The sequence below is a fragment of the Panthera tigris genome, chromosome E3, assembly GCF_018350195.1.
Source record: "Panthera tigris isolate Pti1 chromosome E3, P.tigris_Pti1_mat1.1, whole genome shotgun sequence".
Lineage (NCBI taxonomy): Eukaryota > Metazoa > Chordata > Mammalia > Carnivora > Felidae > Panthera > Panthera tigris.
The window spans coordinates 24,034,119-24,059,332 of record NC_056675.1 but is presented as its reverse complement, the minus strand read 5'-3'; the positions used below and the strand labels follow the sequence as shown (position 1 = coordinate 24,059,332).

At 47.5% G+C, this 25,214-nt stretch overlaps 1 protein-coding gene across 1 annotated transcript in view; it reads left to right on the top strand.

Moving 5' to 3' along the window:
* EEF2K (eukaryotic elongation factor 2 kinase) overlaps positions 1-23,242 on the top strand; it is a 48,283-nt gene extending 25,041 nt beyond the window's left edge. Inside the window, exons 6-17 of the mRNA XM_007084102.3 lie at positions 505-654; positions 1,195-1,327; positions 1,581-1,708; positions 2,424-2,625; positions 4,035-4,102; positions 6,175-6,252; positions 7,085-7,147; positions 8,487-8,621; positions 8,775-8,963; positions 13,181-13,305; positions 18,102-18,280; positions 20,061-23,242. Coding sequence (XP_007084164.1) covers positions 505-654; positions 1,195-1,327; positions 1,581-1,708; positions 2,424-2,625; positions 4,035-4,102; positions 6,175-6,252; positions 7,085-7,147; positions 8,487-8,621; positions 8,775-8,963; positions 13,181-13,305; positions 18,102-18,280; positions 20,061-20,170 — 1,560 coding nt within the window. The 3' untranslated portion in view covers positions 20,171-23,242. The remainder of the gene's footprint in view (positions 1-504; positions 655-1,194; positions 1,328-1,580; positions 1,709-2,423; positions 2,626-4,034; positions 4,103-6,174; positions 6,253-7,084; positions 7,148-8,486; positions 8,622-8,774; positions 8,964-13,180; positions 13,306-18,101; positions 18,281-20,060) is intronic.
* The last annotated feature ends 1,972 nt before the right edge of the window (positions 23,243-25,214 follow it).

Sequence of the window (25,214 nt, the reverse complement as noted above, 5' to 3'; positions counted from 1 at the left end):
CAGGCTTCCCCAGACTGGGCAACTTACAAATGACAGAAATTTATTGCTTACAATTTTGGAGGCTGGGAAGTCCAAAACCAAGGTGCCAGCCTGGTCACATTCTGGTGAAGTCCTCTCCTGGTTCATAGCCGGTGCCTTCTTGTTGTGGCCTCACATGGCGGAAGTAGCGAAGGAGCCCTGTGGTCACTTTTATCGGGACGCCAGTCCCGTTCATGAAGACTTCTCACTCATGACCTGATCCCCTCCCAAGGGCCCCACCGAATAGCATCACCTTTGAGGGTTAGGACTTGAACATATGAATTCGGGGGAGACGCAGTTAAGCCATCACAGGGGTTTTCATTCTCAAAAGAAAAGGGGACAGTGGATTCTGGGGACACTTGGCCTGCAGGGAGCTGCTGACTGATGGAGCCAGGATTGGAGCCCAGGCGGGCGGCTCCTCCCAAGCATTCTGTGTCGGAGGCGCTTGCCACCTGGCTCCTGCCTGAGCTGCTCCCCTCCCACCAGGTGGACATCATGCAGATGTGCGTGGTGGAGCTGAAGGACAGACCGGGCAAGCCTCTCTTCCACCTGGAGCACTATATCGAGGGCAAGTACATCAAGTACAACTCCAACTCGGGCTTTGTCCGTGATGACAACATGCGCCTGACGCCACAGGTGAGGCCCCTGGAGGGGCGGGTCCCTGTGGGCATGAGGTCTCACCCCGAGGGGGCCCTCAAGCCTCCTGGAGTGCCCCGAAGTAGATTCTGTAACGAGACATGCCAGCCAGCTTCTGTCCCTGCAGAATTAAACAGGGCTCCCCCTTTATCTCTTCCTCTATGCAACCTCTTTTTTTTTTTTTTTTAATGTTTATTATTTATTTTTTGAGAAAGAGAGAGAGCATGAGCAGGGGGCGGGCAGAGAGGGAGGGAGACACAGAATCCGAAGCAGGCTCCAGGCTCTGAGCTGTCAGCACAGAGCCTAACGTGGGGCTCAACCATGAACTGCGAGATCATGACCTGAGCCGAAGTCGGACGCTTAACCGACTGAGCCACCCAGGCACCCCATATGCAACCTCTTCTTGCAGAGAAAGGCCCCATCATGGGCAGAGCTGAGGTGTTGCAGCCCCGCAGTGGTGGCTGACGTGTGTATGCATAGTCCACAGCCTGGTCTCTTGTGGTTGGTCACCTTAGTCTTCCTGTCTCCACCCCACCCCAGGCCTTCAGCCACTTCACATTTGAGCGTTCCGGGCATCAGCTGATTGTGGTGGACATCCAGGGTGTGGGCGACCTCTACACCGACCCGCAGATCCACACCGAGAAAGGCACTGACTTTGGAGATGGCAACCTAGGTAGGTGGGGAAAGCCAGCCCGTTTCCATGGAGACCACACTCCCTGTTTCCCCGCATCTCTCAGCTCTCCCTGCACACGAGGAAACTGGCTGAGGTGGTAGATCGGCCTTTCCAAGATGGTGGGGGTGGAAGCTTGGGACGTCTGAGCCCTGCCACTTCAGTGCCTGCCCTTTCCGTGGTTTTGGTGCCCAGCACTGCCCCGCCTCTGTCACAAAGCAAGGCGCTGCTCCAGACTCCCCTGCTCTGCCCGCAGGTGTCCGGGGGATGGCGCTCTTCTTCTACTCTCATGCCTGCAACCGGATTTGCAAGAGCATGGGCCTCGCTGCCTTTGACCTCTCACCAAGAGAGAGGGACACTGTGAATCAGAACACCAAGCTGCTGGTGGGTGCCCAATGAGAGCCTGCTCAGGGGGACCGGGCCCTTCTTCTGCCAGGCAGTGAGCTGCGCTTCTCTGTGATGGCAGTCCAGGCCCTGCAATGCTTACTTGAAGAGTTTCAGGGCCAGAAGGATCTCAGCCCCATCCGTGGCCCTCATTCCTCCCAGGATCAGTGCACATAGCCCTTCCGAGTGTCCCCGCTAACCCAGTACCTGGGGTCTGCTTGATTGGACCTATTTTGACCAGAGTGAAGAGCCCAAGTGTGTAGAGATAGCGAGGGAGGTGTGTGGTACATGTATTTGTGTGGCATGTTGATAAATGGCTGGATTAGACCTGGACCTGGCTCTTTGGCCACCTTGCTGTGTCCAGGATAGGCCCCCTGCTTTTACCGTGACCAGATGTAAGAGATTGTCAGGACAGACCAGCTTGGGATTCTGGATGTGTGGCCGCAGGTATGCCCCAGCTCAGGGCTGTAGAGTGTGGTTAACACTTTGGGATTGCTGGCTGGCTTTGAGCTCCTGTACCAGATGCCTCTTCTTAGAAGCCTTTGGGTTAATCCCCCACTGGTTATTTTTAGATTTCCTGCCAGTCCCTAAACAGGCATGTATGGGGGCCGTTGACTGAAAGGGCCTCAGGGTTTGGGTAAACAGCACGCTCCCGGAAGAGCCCTTCTCTCCCCAGAGGGTTCCTGTGTGACATGGGTGTCCGTTAATTCTCCAGCAATCAGCCAAGACCATCTTGAGGGGGACAGAGGAGAAGTGTGGGAGCCCCCGAGTAAGGACCCTCTCTGGGAGTCGCCCCCCCCTGCTCCTTCGCCTTTCAGAAAACTCTGGAGATGAGAACATGAGTGACGTGACCTTTGACTCTCTCCCTTCTTCCCCATCTTCGGCCACACCACACAGCCAGAAACTGGACAACCTCCGTGAGTGACGTTTTTGGTCCTTGGTAGTTGTGATTGGAGGGGACAGGCACCAGAAAGAACACAACTAAACTGGCTTTCGCTTACGTTAGGAAATCAGATATGCTAGTCAAAAAGATTCATGGCCCGGATGGTTGTATGAGTGAATTTGTTTAATAAGTTTTCAAGACCCAAGTCTTCCGAATGCTTCAAAAACAGACCCTGTTTTAGATAACATTTTTTTCAGCGTGTTTCATGAAACTAGCAAAACCTTTACACCAAGATTTCACAAAACAGCAAAAAAAGAAAACTGCATTCCAACCCCACTTATAAACATGCAATACAGAAATTCTAAATAAGGCATTAACAAAACTGGTAGTCTTTGAAAGAATAGTCCGTCATAATCAGATAGTGTTTTTGCAAGCATCTGAGACTTGTTCAATATTAGGAAATCTGAACGACCTATGAATAGATCAGAGGAGGAAAACGGAATCATTATCCTCAAAGTTAAAGTGATAGAGTTTGCTGATGAAGCGGAGGGGAGGCACGGCTGACTCCAGGGTTTTGATCTGAAAAACTCTAAGGGTGGGGTGGCCATTTATTCAGCTGGGGGACGCTGTAGAGGAACAGAAGAGGAAGATTTTAGTGTCAAATGTCAAGCCTTTTAGACATTTCCACTAGAAGACCTTGGGTATAGTTTGAAGCAGGAGTTGACAGGCTCTCCTTAGAAGGCCAGAGAGCAAATATTTTAGACTTTGGGGACCTATGGCTTCTGCATTAGCAGCATGAATGTGGCCATTGACAGTATGTAAATGAGTAGGTGTAACTGTGTTCCAAGAAAGACATTAAATTTTCTATTTCATGTACTTTTCACATAAATTACTATTCTTTTAATTTTTCCAACCATTTTAAATGGAAAAACCATTCTTAAAAACCATATAAAAATGGAAACAAGCTGGATTTGGCTGTGGAAGCTCAGGGGAGGAGACAGAGACTGGGAACCACCAGGAAGGAGGTGGTTGGTTGTTAAGCCATCTGAGGCTTCTCCAACTTGTAGCTACTCATTGAGCCCCAGATACACAAATGGCCGTTCTTCTTTCACACCTGCACCTCACTGAAGGCCAACTGTGGCCCAGGCACGTGTGCCTCTAAGCCCGTTGCACAAGTTATTTGCATTACAGCCTTGAGAAGGCACAGGGGTGAAGCTACATGCTTAGGACGCCACAGCCAGCAAGTGGCAGACTGAATAAGTTCTTGAGGAAGAACTGTAGCCCTCCAGGTACTGACAGCTTTCTTCCCCCATTTTTGCACCATTTTCAAAAAAATTTTTTAAAAGGCCTGGTGACAGGTGCGTTCAGCCCTAGATTGTAGTCAGTCTTTCAGACAGTTTTAATGGTAGAGCCAGTGCGTTATCTCTGTTTTCTCCTGCCCAGATTGGCCTGTGTTCAGTGACCTTGACAACATGGTACCCCGAGACCATGACCATCTGGACAATCACCGGGTAAGTTGGAGAGGGATCTCCCGGTCTGCTCTGGGCACTGCCAGGGGCCACAGGGAAGTGCGGATGACTCTCAGCCTCCTGCCCAGGGCAGTGGTGCCCTCTGAGAAGAGCTGGATCCATTGCAGTTCCCAGAGATGGTAGCAGAAGAGGGAATCCAAATTAGCAACAATGCAACCTTCTGATAAATGCTGAGCAAGCTCAGCCCTGGTGTGGTTTGGCCACATGCGTGTGGACAGCTGTCCTGGGGGGAGGGAGCTGTCCTGGGTTTCAGACGAGTGACTTATAGCACAATCCAGCGTGATGCCCTCAGGTTGGATAAACAGGACCGGTTTCCAACAGCTTCTGGGTGACTCTGCAGAAGCTGAAGGCACTGCATTTGCATTCAGGCAGACATATTACAGTGTCAAAGTAAAAACTCACAGGAATTTTAAAAGCAGACTTTGAGACGTGTCACCTGTGCCCAGACCTCAGGTGCACTTTAACTCGCACCCTGGGATTGCTCCAAAGGTTAAAGTTCACTCTTGACTGCTTTTCAGAGTTTTTGAGTGGAAGGAAAAAAATAAGCATAAGACTGTTTCAAGAGTTTGATAGACACTCTATGCCCAACAACCCGTGAGGTAGATATTATTTTTGATTCCATTTATAATAGATTTCATTCTGGAATTAGAATGCATTTTAGAATTTCAAGGCGCCTGGGTGGCTCTGTCGGTTAAGCATCCAACTTTGGCTCAGGTCACGATCTTGCGGTTTGTGAGTTCAAGCCCCGCATCGGACTCTGTGCTGACCGCTCAGAGCCTGGAGCCTGCTTTGGATTCTGTGTCTCCCTCTCTCTGTGCCCCTCCCCTGCTCACTCTCTGTCTCTCAAAAATAAATTTAAAAAAATAATAAAAACTTAAAAAAAATAATAAAATAAAAGATCCAGGCACACCTGGGTGGCTCAGTCCATTGAGGGTCTGACTCTTGATTTTGGCTCAGGTCATGATCCCAGGGTTGTGGGATCAAAGCCCCGTGTGGCGCTCTGCACTGAGTGTGAAGCCTGCTTAAGGTTCTCTTTCTCTCCCCATCTGCCCCTCTCCCCAACTCTCTCTCTTTCTAAAATTAAATTTTTAAATTAAAAAAAATTAAAAGATCTGAAATAACTAAGACCTAATGTTAAGAGCAGACAAAGCCAGGTGACAGGTGCATAGGAGTTCATTTTATTATTCTCTGTTCTTAGAGGTATGTTTGAAATACTAATTAGTAGAACAAAGAAAGAAACAAAAGTGTGAGCCGAATAGTGATGCAGGTGACATGCAGAGATGTCCAGAACTGAACACTGGTAGACAAATGACTGAAGTTAGAGATTCCGAATTGTCCAGAAGAATAAAAGATGTGCCCCAGTTTTGGCAGAGGGCTCCATTGTAGTAAATACTGCACTCAGTGCTACATTTGTGTCCATGGGTCATATGTCATAAACCAGCCTTTGTTTTTCTGCCTGTGAGCCCCTCTTTTTAAAAAAAAATTTTTTTTTTAATGTTTATTTATTTTTGAGACAGAGACAGAGCATGATCAGGGGAGGGTCAGAGAAAGAGAGACAGAATCTGAAAGCAGGCTCCAGGCTCCAAGCTATCAGCACAGAGCCCGATATGGGGCTCGAACTCACAGACCATGAGATCATGACCTGAGCCAAGGCCGGACACTCAACCGACTGAGCCACCCAGGCACCCCGAGCCCCTCTTAATAATAGATTGGTCTTCCTGTGGTCCATACTCTCAGTGAGTAACACCTCACTTCTTGCTCATAGCCCTTCATTGTAGGCCCTATCATGAATCCTCATGGCTAAGGAAATCGCTGTCCAGGGTCCCAGCTGGCAAGTCACAAAGCTCAGACTTGAGCCCAGGCAGTCTGGCTTCAGAGCCCAAGGTCTTCGCCACTACTTTGTACTATTTCCTTGTCACCCAATCAGCACTACGGAGGGAAGGGGATGTTACTTGAAGTGATAGGACAAAGGAGAGATAGCAAATGTCTGAGTGTCCAGAAGTAACCACCACTCAGAGGACCACTGAGACCCTAGGGCCATCTTCTCTCCACAGGACTCTGAGAACAGTGGGGACAGCGGATACCCCAGTGAGAAGCGGGGTGAGCTGGATGACCCAGAGCCCAGAGAACATGTAAGGAATTCCCCCCAGTGAAATGAGACCAGAGTGTTCTGTTGCCTCATTGTCCAGGGGGACGGAAGGGTGGGGAGGAATGTGAGTGCGTTGTGAGAACATAATAGGTAAATTGATACCCAAGATCATTTCAGATAAAAATAAAGGCAGGGCAGAAGATAAAACAGGGTTACGGGGACCAGAAAGTTTAGTAAAGGGACTAGTATGGGCGATTACATAAGACTGAAAATGGCAGACAACTCTTATGGGGAAACTGGAATCTAGGGTGCTGGGTAATAGGCTGGAAAGGTGTGGGCAGAAGGATGCCGTTCAATGCGTGGTGTTCTGGCCATCCTGGGGAGTGCACTGGAGGACACTGGTGCGGGTGGCTCAGGCAGTGTCTGCCACTTAGAGGTTTTCCCATGTGCCAGAGTTGAATCTGAGCATCCAAACCAGTCTTGCTGAGAGCCCTTTGGTCTCAGCTTTGTTACTGCGAGTAAAGACCTATTATGGGAGCTTTGGTAAGGGGAAGGAGGTTTTCTTGGTACTTACCTGCCACGATCCTGTGCCTTTGAGTCATTTCCATCTGTGCACACAGGGAGGGTGAGAGGAAGGCTGTGGGCACACCAGCACATTGGTCCTGCCTGTTACCCAGCATTCTCTCTTCTTGGCACATGAGTTCCAGCTGCCCCTCCTAGAGGCCAGGCCTGTCCCTTGGGAGCAGGGTCTCCTGGAGGGGGCTGAGCCTGTCCCCTAGGAGGAGAGTCCCCTGGAAGAGGGTCCCCTGGGGAGGAGGGCAGGACCAGTTCTTGGGAACTGCTCTTTGGCTCACTCTACCCTTCACCTCCCTCAGGGCCACTCAAACGGTAACCGGAGGTACGAGTCTGACGAAGACAGCCTGGGCAGCTCCGGACGGGTAATGCTCCCTGAGGCAGCCTTATCGTGACCACGTGCTTGCCTTTTCCAGCCCCTGTTTCTCCTCCCTGGTGTCACTGCTGTCTGCCCAGACGCCTCACACATCAGCTAAAGGAAGATTGTGCAAAGGGACTGGCAAATACTTTTGAGCCCCTGGACTGGGCGGGACACTGGGGGATCTGCGGAGAGGCATAGACACAAGTAGGATAGCCCATTCTGGAGGGGGGGCTATAAGGGCCACAGCTCACATGGTAAAGTAATGCCTGTGTATAAGTGCCTCAGAGAATTCATTCATTTACTTATCAACCACCCAGCGAGACAGGCTAATGTTATTCATCCCCATTTTACATATGAGAAAACGGGGCTCTTAAGCAGCTTTCCCCAGGTCACCGGCAAGTGTTTCTAACAAGCATCTTAGAAGCTCATTATCATCAGGCAGATGTGGGAAGACCAATCCTCGGGCACCCTTCCCTAGCTGAACCAGAAACACATGTTGAACCTCTCACCCTCTAGTCTTTGTGAGTCTCCCACTTGCCAGGTCCTTCCTCCTACTGTGGTCACATCTCCTCAAAGCCCATCTGCAACCCCAGACTGGCCCCCTGTGGCACCTCCTGCGGGAGCCTTTCCCAGTTGCCCCAGCAGGCGTGACTCTTGCTCCGTCCAGAACACAGAGCATTTACCACGCGGTGTTTACCGATGGTGCAAGGTCTCAACACAGTGTAGAGCAGGGTTGTTTAACCGTGGTGCCATTGACATTCTGACATTCTGGGCTGGGCCCTTCTTTGTCGTGGGGGGTGCCTTGTGCATTGCAGGATGCTTAGTGCACATATATGCACGCAGCTGCCTGGCTCCGTCCTGCAGGGACCTTTGGAAGAGGGTGTCTGTAGCTGGAACATGATGTGTTTTCCAAACCTATTCCCCGAAGCTTCCTGTGGATGCACAGAGGAAAGCGAAGTGGATTTGCTGCAGGGTCTCAAGTCAGACTTTTCTGGCCCATCATGTGGGTCACTGGCCAAGGAGGCAGCTTACGGTCCAACCTCCCCAACCAAACCCTGCTTGATAAACGAGTGGGAAACACTTTGAACTGCTGCAGTCCATTCCACTGGCCTTTGTGTCCTGGTGCTATAATATTCCCTCAGCGCCCGTAAATTGGCAGGATTTGAGGGATTAGAAATGGAGCCGTGTTTGTCCAAGAAAATTTGATACCTTAAGGGTTCGCCCCCTGCATCTTGCCAGCCAGGCTCACGCGGTAGGAGCAACTGACGGCTGGTGGTGGGGCCTGCGTCCCCAGCCCCTCATTCCCTGGCCTGTAAACTTCCGTGCCCGGTTCCCTCTTTCAGGTGTGCGTGGACAAGTGGAATCTCCTCAACCCCTCCCGCCTCCACCTGCCCAGACCTTCCGCTGTGGCCCTGGAAGTGCAAAGGCTTAACGCTCTGGACCTTGAAAAAAAAATCGGGAAGTCCATTCTGGGGAAGGTACGGTGATGCCCGCTTCAGAGCCCTTTGTCCGCTGACCCAGAGCCCAGCTCACGCCTCTGCTCCGCTAATCGCTTCCTCCCGCAGGCTGGCTGGGCGGCCCTGGGTGCTTCTGCCCAGGCAGCTGGGCCAACAGCCACGTCTGTGTGGTAGGTCCATCTGGCCATGGTGCGCTACCACGAGGGCGGGCGCTTCTGCGAGAAGGACGAGGACTGGGACCGCGAGTCGGCCGTCTTCCATCTGGAGCACGCGGCCGACCTGGGCGAGCTGGAGGCCATCGTGGCCCTGGGGCTCATGTGCTCACAGCTGCCCCACCACATCCTGGCCGACGTCTCTCTGAAGGTGAGGGGCGGCAGGGACCTAGTCATGGGTGGGAGGGGGTGCTCAGTCATCGTCCTCTCCATCCTGCAGGTTTGTGCATGCCCCGGAAACTTCTGAGCCCCAGTGTGGGGCCAGGCACTTGCAGGTTAGCTGAAACTGGTAGGACTGGGATGTGCCACTGGGGAACGAGTGCAAGGTGACAGTCATGATTCCAGGCAATTATGACATGGCATGATGGGAGAAACAGAAAGTAGTGGTGGAAGCAGATGGGAAGGGCCCTGAGTGGGTTTCACGGGGTCGGTGAAACGCCTAATGGTGGGTTCCATCTGTATCCTTGGTGGTGAGAACAGAGCCCGATGCCCAGTACATATTCAGTGTACATTTGTGGGACGGATGAATGAGGTGACCTCTGAGTTAGGCCTAAAAGCTGAGTGGGAGTGAGCCAGGCAGAGTGTGGGAGGTGAGCTGTCCAGGCAGAGGGGGCAGAGGTGCCAGGATGGTCAGAACTGGAACTTCATTCATTTGCCACTGATGTGAGCAACTTCTTTGCTGAATCAGATAATGGTTTTAACTACTGAAACACAGGGGCACCTGGGTGGTTTAGTTAGTTGGTTAAGCGTCCAACTCTTGGTTTCAGCTCAGGTCATGATCTCATGGTTCATGGATTCAAGCCCCACATGGGGCTCTGCACTGACAGCGTGGAGTCTGCTTGGGATTCTCTCTCTCTCTCTCTCTCTCTCTCTCTCTCTCTCTCTCTCTCTCCCCCTCCCTCCCTCCCCCTCCCTCTCTCCCTCCCTCCCTCTCTCTGCCCCTCTCCTGCGCACTCTCTCTCAAAATAAACTTAAAATACTGAAAAATGTTTCTTCAATTTCCTGTGCTAGTCACAATGTCATGTTTACAGACGTGACACACTTGTAAGTTTAATCTGCATTATGAATGTTTTCTCCGTCCCTTGCTTTCCATCAAGACCATTGAAAAGAACAATCAAAGTCTGATCTATAGGTGGGCGCCTGCCTGGCTCAGTCAGAAGAGCATGAGACTCTTGATTTCAGGGTCATGAGTTCAAGCCCTGTATTGGGCATTCAAAGCCCCATGTTGAGCATAGAGCCTACTTAAAAAAAACAAAAAAGAGGGGTGCCTGGGTGGCTCAGTCAGTTGAGCATCCAACTTCTGCTCAGGTCATGATCTCATAGTTGGTGAGTTCAAGCCCCACATCGGGCTCTGTGCTGACAGCTTGGAGCTTGGAGCCTGGAGCCTGCTTCAGATTCTGTGTCTCCCTCTCTCTCTCACGCTCTGTCTCTGTCTCTCAAGAACTAAATAAACATTAAAACAAAAAAAAAATTTTTTTTTAAAAAGCCCTCTGATCTGTACTATTTTCCACTTTCTTTGATGTAAATGTGACTAGGGTGCCATTTTCAAGGCCCCAATACATCATCACTGAATCTGGATTTGGAAAGAAATGTACGGTATTTCTGTTGTAGAGATTCAAGAGACCGGTGGTTCTCAACCAGTCATTCTGCTGTTCCTTCTCCAGGGGATCCTTGACAATGCCTGGAGACACTTTTGGTAGTCAAAATATTGGGGTTGCAACTGGCATCTAGTACATAGAGGCCAGGGATGCTGTTCACCATCCTACCATACACAGGACAGCCCCTACAGCAGAGAACTATTTGGTCCAAAATGTCAGTAGTGCGAGGTTGAGAAACCCAGAAATAGACATAAATAATCTGAAGAATATGGACAACAGTACATCATAGTTAAAATAAGTAGAAAGTCATGAGTTTAAAAAAAAAAGTCATGAGTTTTGAGTATTTGTTGCCTTTGTTTTTAATATAATTCATTTAATTGTAAGTTTATGTAATTTTTAATAATGACTGTGTTTTACAGTTGGCTTGCAAAATCCCCGATAATTTCATGGTCAGTTCTCCTGAGCCCAGAGAGCCGGCGCCAGCATACTGCTGCCTTTGGCCTGTTCCCCCAGCATCTGCCACAGAGCCTGGCACTCTGTGTCCAGAGAGGACACTCAGAAGGATTTGAGGCCTGAATAAAGTAATCCCAGAGCCCGGCATGAGTGGTGAGGGACCAGGACTCGGGGGAGATCTTCTTGTGACCTCAGGCTGTTTACACAAACCACACTCTTGGCAGCTTTGTAAAGGGATTTACAAGCCATTTCAGATTCCTCTCTCACCTGTAAGCCTCTCAAAGGCCTTTCTCCGGAGGATAGACTCTGGCAGCTTTCCCTAGCAGGAGTGTGGGTGGACGGTTAGGACAGGGCAGGCAGGGAGGAAGTAAGCTGTGTCCCAGCAGGCTTATGGCTTAGCAAAAGAAATGATGGGTGTGTACCCTGAGAAGCCGCTATGTGCCCTAGAAACCCCATCACCCACTTTCTCCACTGCCCCCTCCTTTGGGACTTTTGTTTGTTTTCTTACTAACACATGCATGAATTTAACACATGCTTTTTGAGAGTCTCCAACACTCTGGGCACCGTCCTAGGTTCCTGCTCTCATGGAGTAAACTTTTCAAATGGAGAAGGATATAGTACAGATCATAATTAACAAAAATCTTTCCAACAGAATTAAAAATAACTAGCCTTTATTGAGCACCTCCCATGCCAGGCATTGTTCTATTGTGCTGAGGAGAAGATACCAGACAAGGTGATTGAGAGTGACCGGAGGGGCTTCTTGTATTAGGACACAGTTCTGGCTCCAGGGGAGGCTGAAAAACGTAGCCTGTAGCTAGTCAGCCACGTGGCGCCCAAAATATGGTGGAGGACAATGGATATGGAGACAGCTGGTGGTCCCTGCCACGCTTTTTTTTTTGTTTTTTATTTATTTTGAAAGAGAGAGAGCGTGAGCAGGGGAGGGGCAGAGAGAGAAAGAAAGAATCCCAAACAGGGATTTGTCAGTGCAGAGCCCGTGGTGGGGCTTGATCACAAGAACCCTGAGATCATGACCTGAGCCAAGATCAAGAGGCAGATGCTTGAACAACTGAGCCCCCGAGGTGCCCTCCCCTCCCATACTTCTTGAAGCCTGGTGGTTGAGAAGGGCTGATGTGAGGGTTTTGGCTTTGTCTCTGAGTGGGGATAAGAAGCCATGGGCAGCTTTGATAAAGTAATGTGACCTGACCTGGTCTTTAAAAGCATCCCTCTGGCTGCTGCTATGGGATGGATGTTGGGGGAGCAGAATGGAAGCAGGTGGTGCACTGTCGGTGGGAATGTGAAATGGTGCAGCCACTGTAGCCCCTCCAAAGGCTAAGTAGGAGTTACATGTGACTCGCAATTCCGCTCCTAGCTATCTACCCAAAAGAATAAAAACACACATCCATGTGAAAACTTGTAACAGATGTTCATAGCAGCATTATTCATTATTCAGCCAAAAGGTGGAAACAACCCAAACATCCACCAACTGATGAATAAAATGTGATGAATAAAATGAATAAAATCCTCTGTCCATACGATGGAATATTATTTGCCATAAAAAGAACAAAGCACCAATCTATTAAAACCTTTATGTGAAGTTAAGCGAGTCACAGTAGACCACGTACTGTATGATTGCATTTATATAAAGTGTCCAGAATAGAGAAATCTCTAGAGACAGAGGGTAGGCTCGTGGTTACTTAGGGCTGGGTGGGATGGGGCAACTGGGACATGACAGTGAAAGGGTATGGTATTTTGGTTTCTTTTTGGGCTGATGAAAATATTCTGAAATTGATAATGGGATGGTTGCACGTTCTGTGAATGTACTAAAACCCACTGAATTGAGTGCTTTACATGGATGAATTGTATGGCATGTGAAGTATACCTCAATAAAGCTGTTAAAAACTTTTTAAATAAAAAGAAAAGTTTAAAAAAACTTTTTAAAAATAAAAACTTTTAAAAAATGTTTATTTATTACTTTTGAGAGAGAGAGAGAGAGAGAGTGAGCAGGGGAGGGGCAGAGAGAGAGGGAGAGACAAAATCCCAAGCAGATACCATGCACTGTCAGTGCAAAGCCTGATGCGAGGCTTGACCACAAACCATGACCCGAGCCGAAATCAGGAGTCGGGATGCTTAACTGACTTAGCTACCCAGGCGCCCCAGAATAAAAACTTTTTAAATAATGGTAGCAAGGAGCCCTATTGGAGGCAAGAGATGATGTGGCTGGCTGGAGGAATCAGAGCAGTGAGCAAGAGTGGGCTAAGCTTCCATTCCTCCCTGCCTCATTTCCGTTTCTCTCCCCCTCTTTGGTCTGTATTGACAGGAAACAGAAGAGAATAGAACTAAAGGATTCGATTACTTACTGAAGGCAGCTGAAGCTGGCGACAGACAGTCCATGATCCTGGTGGCTCGGGCTTTTGACACTGGCCAGAACCTCAGCCCAGACAGGTACCGTGGCTGTAGCTCAAGTGGAGCTGGTGGGAACCTGGGCCACAGGCGGGGACTTCCCCCTCAGTATCAGCACAGACCCAGGTTCCAGGCTCAGCTCCCCCGGTCCCAGTCCCCTACTGTGGACAAGTTATTTCACTTGTGGACAAGTGATCTCAGTGTCTTCATTGTGTGAAATGGGGATAATTATATAACCTGCATTCCAGGGTGGTTATGTGAGGGTTCATTGACATGATGCCTGTAATCCTCCCCGAGCCTGGCAGATAAAGCAGGGACATCCCAGACATTCTGCCAAGAGATTTGCTTTAGGTCCAGAGTGGTTGTCCCTAGATGTTAGGATTATGGGTGACTTTAGTTTCCTCTTTCTACTTTTATTTTTGTGATGTTATTTTTCACTTCTGAGAGGGAGAGCAGGGAAGGAAGCAAGATCCCATGGAGATTCAGGCCTGGTGTGAGTTTCCAGAGTGGCTCTGAGTCTCCTGAAGGCTCCCCCGCTGCAGGTGCCAGCACTTTCCCAGCTGTCCCTCCGGCTGTGGTGCCAAGACTGGTTTCTGCAGCGGAGGGCAGGAGGCGTGGCCCCGCTTCATCTCCTCTCCTTGGCTTAGCCAGTGGGAAGTCCCAGAAGTCCCAACGGTGGAGATCCTTTGAAGGAATTCAACTCGTAATGCGACCCCTTGCTCAGCCTCTGGCTCCCACTGGATCTCAGCTGTTCCTGCTGTCCTCAGGGGCCCATGGCTTTCTAGATGGGAACAGGGTGGGCACTATGATTATCTAAACCTGCAGGGTTGGAGCAGCCTGGAAGTTTCTTCCTCTTTGGGTCGAGGTCTCATCTTTTCTCCCTGGGTTTAAGGAAGGTCAGGACTGTGGCTGCATCGTATCAAGCTCTCGGTGTCTAAAATGTCTCCATTTGTGACATCTCACCTCTACTACATATCATGCGTCCACAATTTTATCAGATACCTAGTGTGACAATCACGTCCCCTTCTTTTTCGACTGTACCTTCATATCTGTGATTTTGAGAGATCTGAGATCTGTGATCTCACTGAGAACAAGAACTGGGGGTCTCCTGCATCTCTATAATCCCAGCGCTTAGCGCAAGGCCTGGCTTACTAGTTGTTTGAATAAACGAACCCACACTTCTCTCAGACACAGACAGGAGGTGTTTTTAGCCCCATTGTACAGATGAGTAAACTGTAGTTCTGAGAAGTGAAGGGACTTGGCCAAGGTCAGGTAGCTAGTAAGTGGCAGAGCCAAATCTTAGGTCTTGTCCCCTCTCCTCCAATGTACTGTGTACTGGCTTGCTTCTCAGATTCAGAACTATACTGGCATAGAGAGAGGTGGAAGAAAAGAAAGAAAGAAAGAAAGAAAGAAAGAAAGAAAGAAAGAAAGAAAGAAAGAAAGAAAGAAAGAAAGAAAGAAAGAAAGAGAAAGAAAGAAAGGAAGGAAAGAGGGAGGAAGAAGCAAAGGGAGGGAGGAAGGAAGGAAGAAAGAGAAAAAGAAAGAAAGAAAGAAAAAAGAAGGAAGGAAGGGAAGGAAGGAAGGAAAGAAGGAGAAAGAAAGAAAGAAAGAAAGAAAGAAAGAAAGAAAGAAAGAGGGGAGGGGAGACAAAGAAAAAGGCAAAGACAAGACATGCTTATGTCAGGTCAAATGCCAATGTATATGGTGCCCATTGATTGCATGGTGGGAGGGGGCTGGAGCTGGGCATTGAATATTTGTATCTGAGGTCCTTAAGAAATCTTTGTGTGTTTTCTCTTCATGCCTTTTATTTACTTTTTATCTGAGATGGCAGTTGTTTTGATTTGTAAGAATTTAAAACACTTTTTTTTCATGTTTATGAATTTTTGAGGGACAGAGACAGAGCGGGAGTGGGGGAGGGGCAGAGAGACAAGGAGACACAGAATTCGAAACAGACTCCATCCAGGCTCTGAACTGTTGACACAGAGCCCGACACGGGGCTCAAACTCACGAGGTGTGAGATTGTGACCTGAGCCGAAGTCAGACACTTAACCAACTGAGCCACCCAGGTGTCCCTGATTTGTAAGAATTTTTTAACATTAAGGCTATCGACTCTGAGGCATATACTTCTTTTTTAAAAAATTATTTTTGAAGATGGCTGTCATCAGCGTGAGGGAGGGGGGTGGCACATGTTCCACACAGTGTGACCATTGTTACTGGGTTTGGGGCAACTGGTTTTTAATATTTATGTAGTTAAATCTGTCAACATTTGCTTTTATAGCTTCTGCCATAGTCATTTTCTTATTCTTCTTCCTCATTCCAAGCAGTTCCAGCCTCTTCCATTCACAGACTATTAATTAAGGGCCAGCTCTGGGTAAGGCAGGGCCCCATATAGGCCCACATTTACATGTAAGGGGTTTCAACTTTCTCAGAAGTTACCATTTATTTTTTTTTAATGTTTGTTTATTTTGAGTGGGAGAGAGAGAGCTCACACAAGAGAGTGTGAGTGGAGGAGGGGTGGAGAGAGGGAGAGAGAGAGAATCCCACGCAGGCTCCATGCTATCAGTGCAGAGCCCAACACAGGACTCAAACTCACGAACTGTGAGATTATGACCTGACCCGAAATCAAGAGTCAGACACTTAACCGATTGAGCCACCTAGGCACCCCAGAAGTTGCCAGACACTTAACCGATTGAGCCACCCAGGAACCCCAGAAGTTGCCATTTAATATGGGAAGGAAAATCAAGAGTCAGACACTTAGCCGATTGAGCCACCTAGGCACCCCAGAAGTTGCCAGACACTTAACCGATTGAGCCACCCAGGAACCCCAGAAGTTGCCATTTAATATGGGAAGGAAAATCATTGGCGATTCCAAGGCAAGGTGGGCACCCTAATCTCGGGGTGTAGGGTGTGGTGGGAGGCGGGCAGGGAGAGATTAGGCCTGTCCTCCTCTTTCCTGTTTTTTTTTTTTTTTTAATTTTTTTTTTCAACTTTTTGGGACACAGAGAGAGACAGAGCATGAACGGGGGAGGGGCAGAGAGAGAGGGAGACACAGAGTCGGAAACAGGCTCCAGGCTCCGAGCCATCAGCCCAGAGCCTGACGCGGGGCTCGAACTCACGGACCGCGAGATCGTGACCTGGCTGAAGTCGGACGCTTAACCGACTGCGCCACCCAGGCGCCCCGTCCTCTTTCCTGTTTAATGCTTTTGGGGCAGTTCTGCTTTGCCGTTCTGGACCAGGGAGGGTCAAAGCTGAGAAGGATGAGATGATGTAGTTTAGTGGCCTCAGTCCACTGTTCAAACCCTAGTTTGTCAGGTCACCAAGAATTTTCAAATGATTTCCCCTTTTCATGAAATAAAATGGAATCAATGTTATCTCCTGAACGCCATCCCAGCCAGCCACTTGTTTACGTTTATTCATCCAACAGACATTTAGGAAGGCTGAGCTATTTGCCGAGCCCTGGGAATGCCGCAGCGGACACAACAAAGTCCCTGCCTTCTTGGAGCTTGTGTTTTAGCCAAGGGAAGCCATAATAAGCAACTGAATACGTCAACAGGAGAATTATGGGATTATATGATCGAGGTCATCGTAGGAAATAGAGTGTCTGGGATGGTGTCTCCCAAGAGGTGACGGGTGGATGAGGAGCCAGGCGTGGAAAGACTTGAAGAAAGAGCGCTCAAGCGGAGGGAGCAGCGGGGGCAGAGGCCAAACAGCAGACAGAGTCTGGCACGTTCTGGGAAGAGAAAGTGGCTCAGCCAGTCTGGCGTGGGGGAGGTTAATGGGCTCTAAGATAGGGGTGGAGCTAGGTCGGGCAGGGCCTCAGAGGAGAGGCCAGCCAGTCATTGGAGCTGTTATTCCTGGCACATTTCACGAGACCCATAGACTTTCTTATCTGCGTCTCTCTTTGCTCTTTCCTGATATGCTATAAATAGTTACTCACATGCTTCGTATTGTGCAGTTAGTACACCCCAAGAAAGAGCCCGCTGCCCTGTTTGCTTTGTATTTTATGTTCAGATTTGGTTGGAACCCATGTATGCCCTTGGTGGCTTGGCCTTTCGTAGTAGGGAGAAAGAGTTGAGGGGCAGAGCCAGAGAAAAGCCGGCTATTCTGGGGAGAGCCCTGAGTTGTGCTGGAGGAGCACCAGAACTGGCCAGCACAGGCAGAGGATAAGATGTGGCTGAGTGACTGCTGTTAGCTTGGATGGTTCTGGAGGCCTTGAGAAAGGGTCCTCCACCCACCGCCTCTCCTACTCAAGTCATAGAGAAGACTGGCTGGGTACCAGCCGCTGCTAATGCTAGCCCATAGTGTGATTCTGTACAAACTAGAAAAATGCCCCTTCCTCAAAATACTCTACATCATCTGTTGGAAATTGTGTAATACATATACCAATTTTTTAAAATGTTTATTTATTTATTTTGAGAGAGAATATACCATGGAGGTGAGTGGGGGAGGGGCTGAGAGAGAGACAGAGAGAGAGACAGACAGACACACAGAGAGAGAAAGAATCCCAAGCAGGCTCCTTGCTGTCAGCAAAGAGCCCAACTCGGGGCTTGATCATGACCTGAGCCATATCAAGAGTCAGATGCTTAACCAACTGAACCACCCAGGTACCCTGGGTAATATACCAATTTTGCTAGGGAAAGCTACTTGACTACTGTCTTAATATCTAAACCTACAATGTGAATGATACCCCTTAGATGTGGTAGCACTGGGTACCATGGGTCATGAATCATAGGTGGTGGCCCCACTGGGATCCCTGACTTGCCTCTCCTGCTGATGGGTCTCCTCCTTCTGCCCATTGCCATGGTAACCTCCAACTTTTCCTTTGTATCTCCTGGAAGGTCCCGAGACTGGCCAGAGGCTCTGCGCTGGTACAACACTGCCCTGGAGATGACAGACTGTGATGAGGGCGGGGAGTATGATGGGATGCAAGATGAGCCTCGATACACGCTGCTGGCCAGGGAGGCTGAGATGCTGTTTACTGGCGGCTGTGGGCTGGAGAAGGACCCGCAGAGATCAGGTAGGGCCTGGCTGACCTGCCCCTGGTATGGAACAGGGAGGGACATAATTCCTGTCTCATTGGGAATTATGGCAGAGGCAAGACTGAATCTCTTTTTTTTTTTTTTTTTTTTTTTTTTTTTTTTTCAGTTTTTATTTATTTACTTGGAGAGAAAGAGAGTGAGGGGAGGGGGGAAGGGCAGAGGGAGAAGGAGAGAGAGAATCCCAAGCTGTCAGCGCAGAGCCTGACTCAGGATTCGATCTCATGGATCCCGAGATCATGACCTGAGCTGGAATCAAGAATCAGACGCTTAACCAACTGAGCCAACCAGGTGCCCTAAGACAGTCTCTTCTTTCACTGGAGGGGAGAAAGAGACATACCAGCCCTGTGTGACAGGCTGGATACCCATATGGTGCTGGTTTAGGAGGGGGCTTTATGGAGCTGGGATGCAAATGAACATTTTTATTTTAATGGTTATATATTAGGAGTTTGGTATTTTTGCAATTTTAAAAATTGAACTGACATTTTCATTACACAACAGTCACCATTTTTAAGTGCATGGGTCAGTGGTTTTTAGTATATTCATCATGTTGTGCAACCATCACCACTATCTAATTCCAGAACATTTTCAGTACACCAAAAAGAAACCTGGTACTGGTTAGCAGTCAGTCCCTATTTCCCCCTTCCTCTGTCCTGGCTACTACTAACCTATTCTCTGTCTTTATGGATTTACCTGTTCTGGATGTTTCATATCAATGTAATCATACAATATGTGGTCTTTTGTGTCTAGCTTCTTTCACTTAGCATCTTGTTTTGAAGGTTCATCCATATTGTAGCAGGTATCAGTACGTCATTCCTTTTTCTTACCAAATAATATCCCATTGTATAGATACACCACATTTTGTTTATACATTCATCAGTTGATGTGCACACTATATATATATTTTTTTCTGTTACATAATAAGCGTACTGAACTCCTGATTTCATAGGATGAGCCTATATTTAAAAGTTTAAAGTTTTTTTAAGATGTGCGAAAAAAAAAAACGAAGCCAATAAGGGGTACGTGGGTAGCTCAGCTGGTTAGGCCTCTGGCTCTTGATTTCAGCTCAGGTCATGATCTCACCAGTTGTGGGTTCAAGTCCCACATTGGCCCCTGCTCTGACAGCATGGAGCCTGCTTGGGGTTCTTTCCCTCCCTCTCTCTCTGCCCCTTCCTATTCTGTCTGTCTCTCTCTCTCAAAATAAATAAACTTAAAAAAAAAAAAAAACTAAGCAAATAATAATGCAACTCTAAAATCCCTTATTTGAAATTTCTAAATTCAAAAAACTCTGAAAACCAAGTGTTTTTGTACACTTTGCACAAATTTTCTTGGAAGCAAAAACCTCTCCAGAACTGACATGAAACTGTTAATAATCTTTATTTCTTCTATTTATTTCTTCCACTTTCATGCATTCCCTAATTAGGCCTGTAAAAATCCTCACCCTGATTCTCATGGGATCAAATGGAATCACCCCCTCACCCTTAAGCCAATCACTGAGCTCATTGAGATGGTTTACTCTGATTGGCTGTGCCTAAGTCTGGATGTCTGATTGGCTCTGTTTAAGTCCCTAAGGCCGGGTGGGAATTGGGAGAGTGTTCTGATTGGCTAGGCTTGAATCACCTGCCCACTCAGGTCAGGAAGAAGTCATTTGGGTTCTTAAAGAAATCTTAGGGTACTGTTCCCCGGGAGGGGTCTGGGTCATAGGGCTGGCAAAAACAACAGATGGTTCACCTCTTTGTGCCCCACTTTGCTCTCCTTCAGGCGACTTGTACACACAGGCAGCCGAGGCAGCGATGGAAGCCATGAAGGGCCGGCTGGCCAACCAGTACTACCAGAAGGCAGAAGAAGCCTGGGCCCAGATGGAGGAATAGCTTGCCAGGAAAATCACTGCCGTCCAGTCCCAAGCCAAAGGGCTAAGCGCAGGGAGGGGAGGGGGAAGACTTATCATTTAGGGTTTTTTTTGGCGGGGGTAAGGGGCAAGTATTTTTAGTGTATTGTAAATCAACTTTTGTATTTCGTTTTTTGACTCTTGAACGTGTCTTTGCTATTAGCAGAGACACTACAGCTGTCCCTTAGGGCAGCATCTTGGGGAGTGGGGATCGAGAAAGCAGCCTAATGAACCAACATATCGTTTTGAGCTGCTTCTTCTGTTTTTTCTTTTTTGGTCATGAGATGTAAGAAAGTGCTGTTTGCTGCCATTAATGAAAACTATTTGGGCTTTGCTCACCAGCTTTTTCAGGCTGTACTGAAATGAAACCTTGGGCCCACAGAATTTGTTTCCTGAGTTGTGATGGGGAGGGTAGAGCTGCACATTAACTTTTCCCAGGGTGTATCTTATCATGACTTAGTGCAAAGCCTTATTTCAGAGCATTTGGACGCATGCATGGCATCGTTCTGTGGATGTAAGATTGCACAGTATCAGGCCCCCTTCTGCTGTGGGCGAAGGCCTGCACGCTGGTTGTTGGCTTATCTTTTAATTTCCTTCCCGAATGCAACTGATTTTCTGGAATACAAATTCCATTTTTCAGCATGCTTTCTAGAGTGGGCTTTATAAAACAGGTTTGATTTTTGTATGCACACATTTACTACCTCTAACTTCTCCATCAGCTAGTGTGGGAGAGGGTGCGCCTCAAACCTTTTACATGTAAGGTCAGCAATTTGGAACTGGAGCCTTTACTCCAAGCAGATATATACTCCGCATCTCAGTGGCAGCATCCACAGTGTACCTGAAGTATCCGTGTACAGTGTTCCTCTGTGTTTTCTTAGCATCTGACGTTTATATGTAGAATCTGTTCCCCAGGCCCTCTCTTTGGTATTTTCTGCTTGAAACTGGGCTCATTTTCTTGTAAATTGCAGCCGTACTATTTCAGCCACAGCCCCTTGAGATTTATCTCGGATGTTTGAGAATGAGAGGGCAAGAACTATAAACACTCATTAATTCCAGTAGTTTCCCCAGGGCGAGGCTGTGGCTCTCTGTCTTTAATGAGCTTTCCCTTTAAAAGGAGTAAGATTTAATATCGGTATGATTTCAGTTGGTGTATCAAATAGCAAAGAAAACACACTGCTTTGATCAAGCCCAAGTGCTAAAGCAGCCTCTCTCCCTTTGTTTAAAAAGGGAAACATAAAAATAAAAAAACAGAATGTGACATACAAACCATTCTTATCTGTCCATTGAAACAAGTCTTTCAACACAGTACTGTTAAGTGCTGTGAGGTTGTGAACCTCTGCAGCTGTTGGGTTCCAAAGTTCAGAGTGTTGCCCTAAGGGAAAAAATCAAGCGGATTCAGGATGACCCTTGGAAAAATCCTTTAGACTACCTGTAAATTCCAGTATCCCTCATGTGTATGGATACACCACAACCAGCTTCCTTTACAAGTTGGGAGTATTCACCCTTTTTTTCATTTGCACCAGACCAAGAAGTTGGCTTGCATTAGGTTTTTTGTTTGTGTGTTTTAAACCAGTGTGTAGAGTTAAATTGCATGTGGTAAATGTTAAGTGGAAAGCAACTTTATTGTGACTTGTCTCTTACCTCTGTTAAACAGCCAGATAGTAAATACTTTAGGCTTTGTAGGTCATATGATCTCTGTTGTAACTACTCACCCCTGCTGTAGTGAAGAAACACCTATGAGCAGTACCTAAATGAATGAGCTTGGCTGATGTTCCAAGAAAACTTTATTTACAAAAACAGCCTGCCTGGGCAGTAGTTTGCCGACTCTGGCACTAATCCTTGACTAAGAGTTATATAGTATGCCCTGAAGGTAAAAGCTATCTCAACTTTCCAACTTTGAGTGCTCAAAAACACAGGTTGTTGGCACAGAATAGGCCCCAGTAAATGTGTGAGCAAATGGAGAGTCATCCCTAGTCACAGCACCTGATCTGTGGCTCTGGTTCTTCCAACCAGTTAATGATTTGTCGTCTGAATTGGCTTGAACTGTCACTCCTCCGCTTCCACCCACCCACCTCCATGGCCTTAACTCAGCCAGCTTCTCTTCCAAAAGGCTGGATGTATAGCTAAGCATATGCTTATTAAGGACTGGGGAGAGTAAAATGATCTGCAAGATGCTGAGATCCTTCTGGGCCAGTAGGAGGACTTATTCCACATTTAAAACCTGGTTTTGTGCCTTCTAAAGCTGGTTAAGGGCTTTTTTTTCCCCCTCGCAAATTATGGGCATACAAAAACAAAAGACAACCCCAGGACATTCCAGCCCAATTGGGAAGTCATCAGAGAGCATCTTGAAGTACAAGAAGCCGTTGAAGGTCCAGGAGATTAACAGAGTCTGTGATATAATCCCATATCTCTAACCGTAGATGGAGAAACCAAGGTTCCAAAAGGTAGACTCTCACAGTGGACCCAGCTGGTTAGTAGCTAGCTGCAGCTAGGATTTGAAAGCTGCTGTTATTTAGAGGATCCTGGGAATGAAATTTAAAATTAGACTAGAATGTAATATCCCTTCAGTTTTGCTGTAGGTTGTTTGTTTGTTTTTTTTAAGCAGGCTTTATGGATGTAAGAAGGAAAAAAAAAAAACAAATGCCACACCCCAGTGCATCTGAATATCCCTTCCCTTCCCCTCACCTGAGGCACTGTGGAAATTTATCATCAAATGCAAACTTGGGGATCCAAGCCAGGTAAATTACCTTTGTTCCTATTTCAGTGATTTCTTTTCCTTTCATCCCAGCACATTTGTCTGCAGTACTAGACATGATTTACAAATCAAATGCTTACAAAGGTACATGTAGCTTGTGTGGGGGGAAAGGAGACAAAATATGCATAATCTCTGCGTGGATTTGTCCCCGTTACTCATGTTTCCAGTCTCAAGGTAACTATTTAACCTAGCAAAGGTAGACACTGGGTAGGATCCAAAGAAGTGGCTTGTGTCATCAATTTACTTTTGCATATGTATTAAGTTCCATTTTGTCTGTTCAAATAAAGTGGTTTCTTTCTTTCCGGTCTCAAATTCAAATGTCTCCTAGTAACAAGGAATGCAGTGGCTGCCTGGAGGGCTCAGGCCCCATCTCAAAGGAGCAGCTGTGATTCAGCTCCAAATGATGGTCACCATGGGAAGTGTGGGCCCAATGTCGCCCCATTTTCCATTTTTTCTATGGCTGCTGAAATTGGATTTGTTAATGCAAGGTCTCCTAATTTTTAATATTTCTAATAAATTCTAATTTTCTAAAAAAATGTGTCTAGATTTTAGATTTGGCCTATATGTTGTCCTTTTGCTTTAAAGTATGTGAACCTGTTTGTTTTTTTTTTCCTGATTTTTCTTATCCATAAAACAGAAAGAATAATCTTTACATTTCAGAGTGATCATTAGCCTCAGAGGAGATAATGCATGTTAAAGATGCTATGTGATCCAAAACTTAAGAAAATCTTGGTCACTGGTAGGATCATTTGGTTTCAAACTAATGCGTTTTTAACTTTAAGAAATTTGAACTGGGGCGCCTGGGTGGCTCAGTCGGTTAAGCGTCCAACTTCGGCTCAGGTCATGATCTCACGGTTCATGAGTTCAGGCCCCGCTCTGAATTCAGGCTCATGAGTTCAGGCTCTGTGCCGACAGCTCAGGGCCTGGAGCCTGCTTCTGATTCTGTGTCTCCCTCCCCTCAGCTCCTCCCCTGCTCACACTCTGTCTCTCTCTCAAAAATAAATAAAGATTAAAAAAAAAAAATTTAAAAAACCCTGAACTCAGGCCTAGTAGATTGAAGTCACACACTTAGGTCCATTTGTTCCTGAGTCCCCACTAAAATGATAGGAAAGAGATTTTCTTCTTTTTTTGTTTTAATTTTATTTTTCAAAAATGTTTTATTTATTTTGAGAGAGAGTGCAAGCAGGGAAGGGGCAGAGGGCAGAGAGAGGAGGACTGAGGATTCAAAGCAGGCTCCGTGCTGACAGCAGTGAGCCCCATGTGGGGCTGGAATCCACAAACTGGGAGATCATGACTTGAGCCAAAGTCAGACGCTCAACCAACTGAGCCACCCAGACACCCCAGGAAAGGGATTTTTTTTTTTAATGGCATAAGCCAATGAGTCTGGAAAGCAAAGGGACTGTAATTGAATTAGCGTGTAGAACCCTGCTGCCCCCAAGGGCTGAGAAATTGGCACCAGGAACCTCTGGAAGGGGCAAGGGGAAATAAAATGGGGCTAAAATAGAGGGTCAGTTGGAAGACTTAAAGTATCAAACTGCTAGACCAGCTCACCTCCCCTGTGTAGCCAACCAGCTGCCTGTCACCCTGCAGAAGCCTGGGGTGCCAGGTGTGGTAGCGTCTGGTTCTCTACAGAAAAGAGGGTTAAGTGGAAGTTTCCATATTGGAGGTAGAAGCTTCACTAGCCACCTTTCCCCCTCTATGCTCCCAGGCACTGGCCACCTGACTGACACTCCTGGCAGAAGGCAGACCATTGGAGAAATCTCTATGGAATCTGAGATGAACTACTCCTAGGTACTTGCTCCTAATGAAGCAGGCTAGAGGGGAGCACCTCGTGGGAGAGGCCACAGCCACCAGGCCCCATCCACATCCACAGGAATTCCCAAGCTATTCAGCCAGCCAAAGATCCATATGTAAGGATCCATAAGCATTTCATACAAAAGACACCAGAACAAACCAACAGAAGAAACCATCTTGGAGGAAACAACGTGCAGGAAGAAGGAAACCTTAAGAGACAAAAAACTATTATTCATTTCCTTAGATAAGGTATTGCAGGGGCGCCTGGCTGCCTCAGTCAGTGGAGTACGTGTGACTCTTAATCAGGGTTGTGGCTTCGAGGCCTGCGTTGGGTGTAGAGATTACTTAAAAATAAAATCTTGAAAAGAAAAAGATAATTGCATCCACAAAAAGAGCAGGTGCATTTCTAAAAATTCACACAATAGGAGCACCTGGGTGGCTCAGTCGGTTAAGCGTCCGACTTCGGCTCAGGTCATGA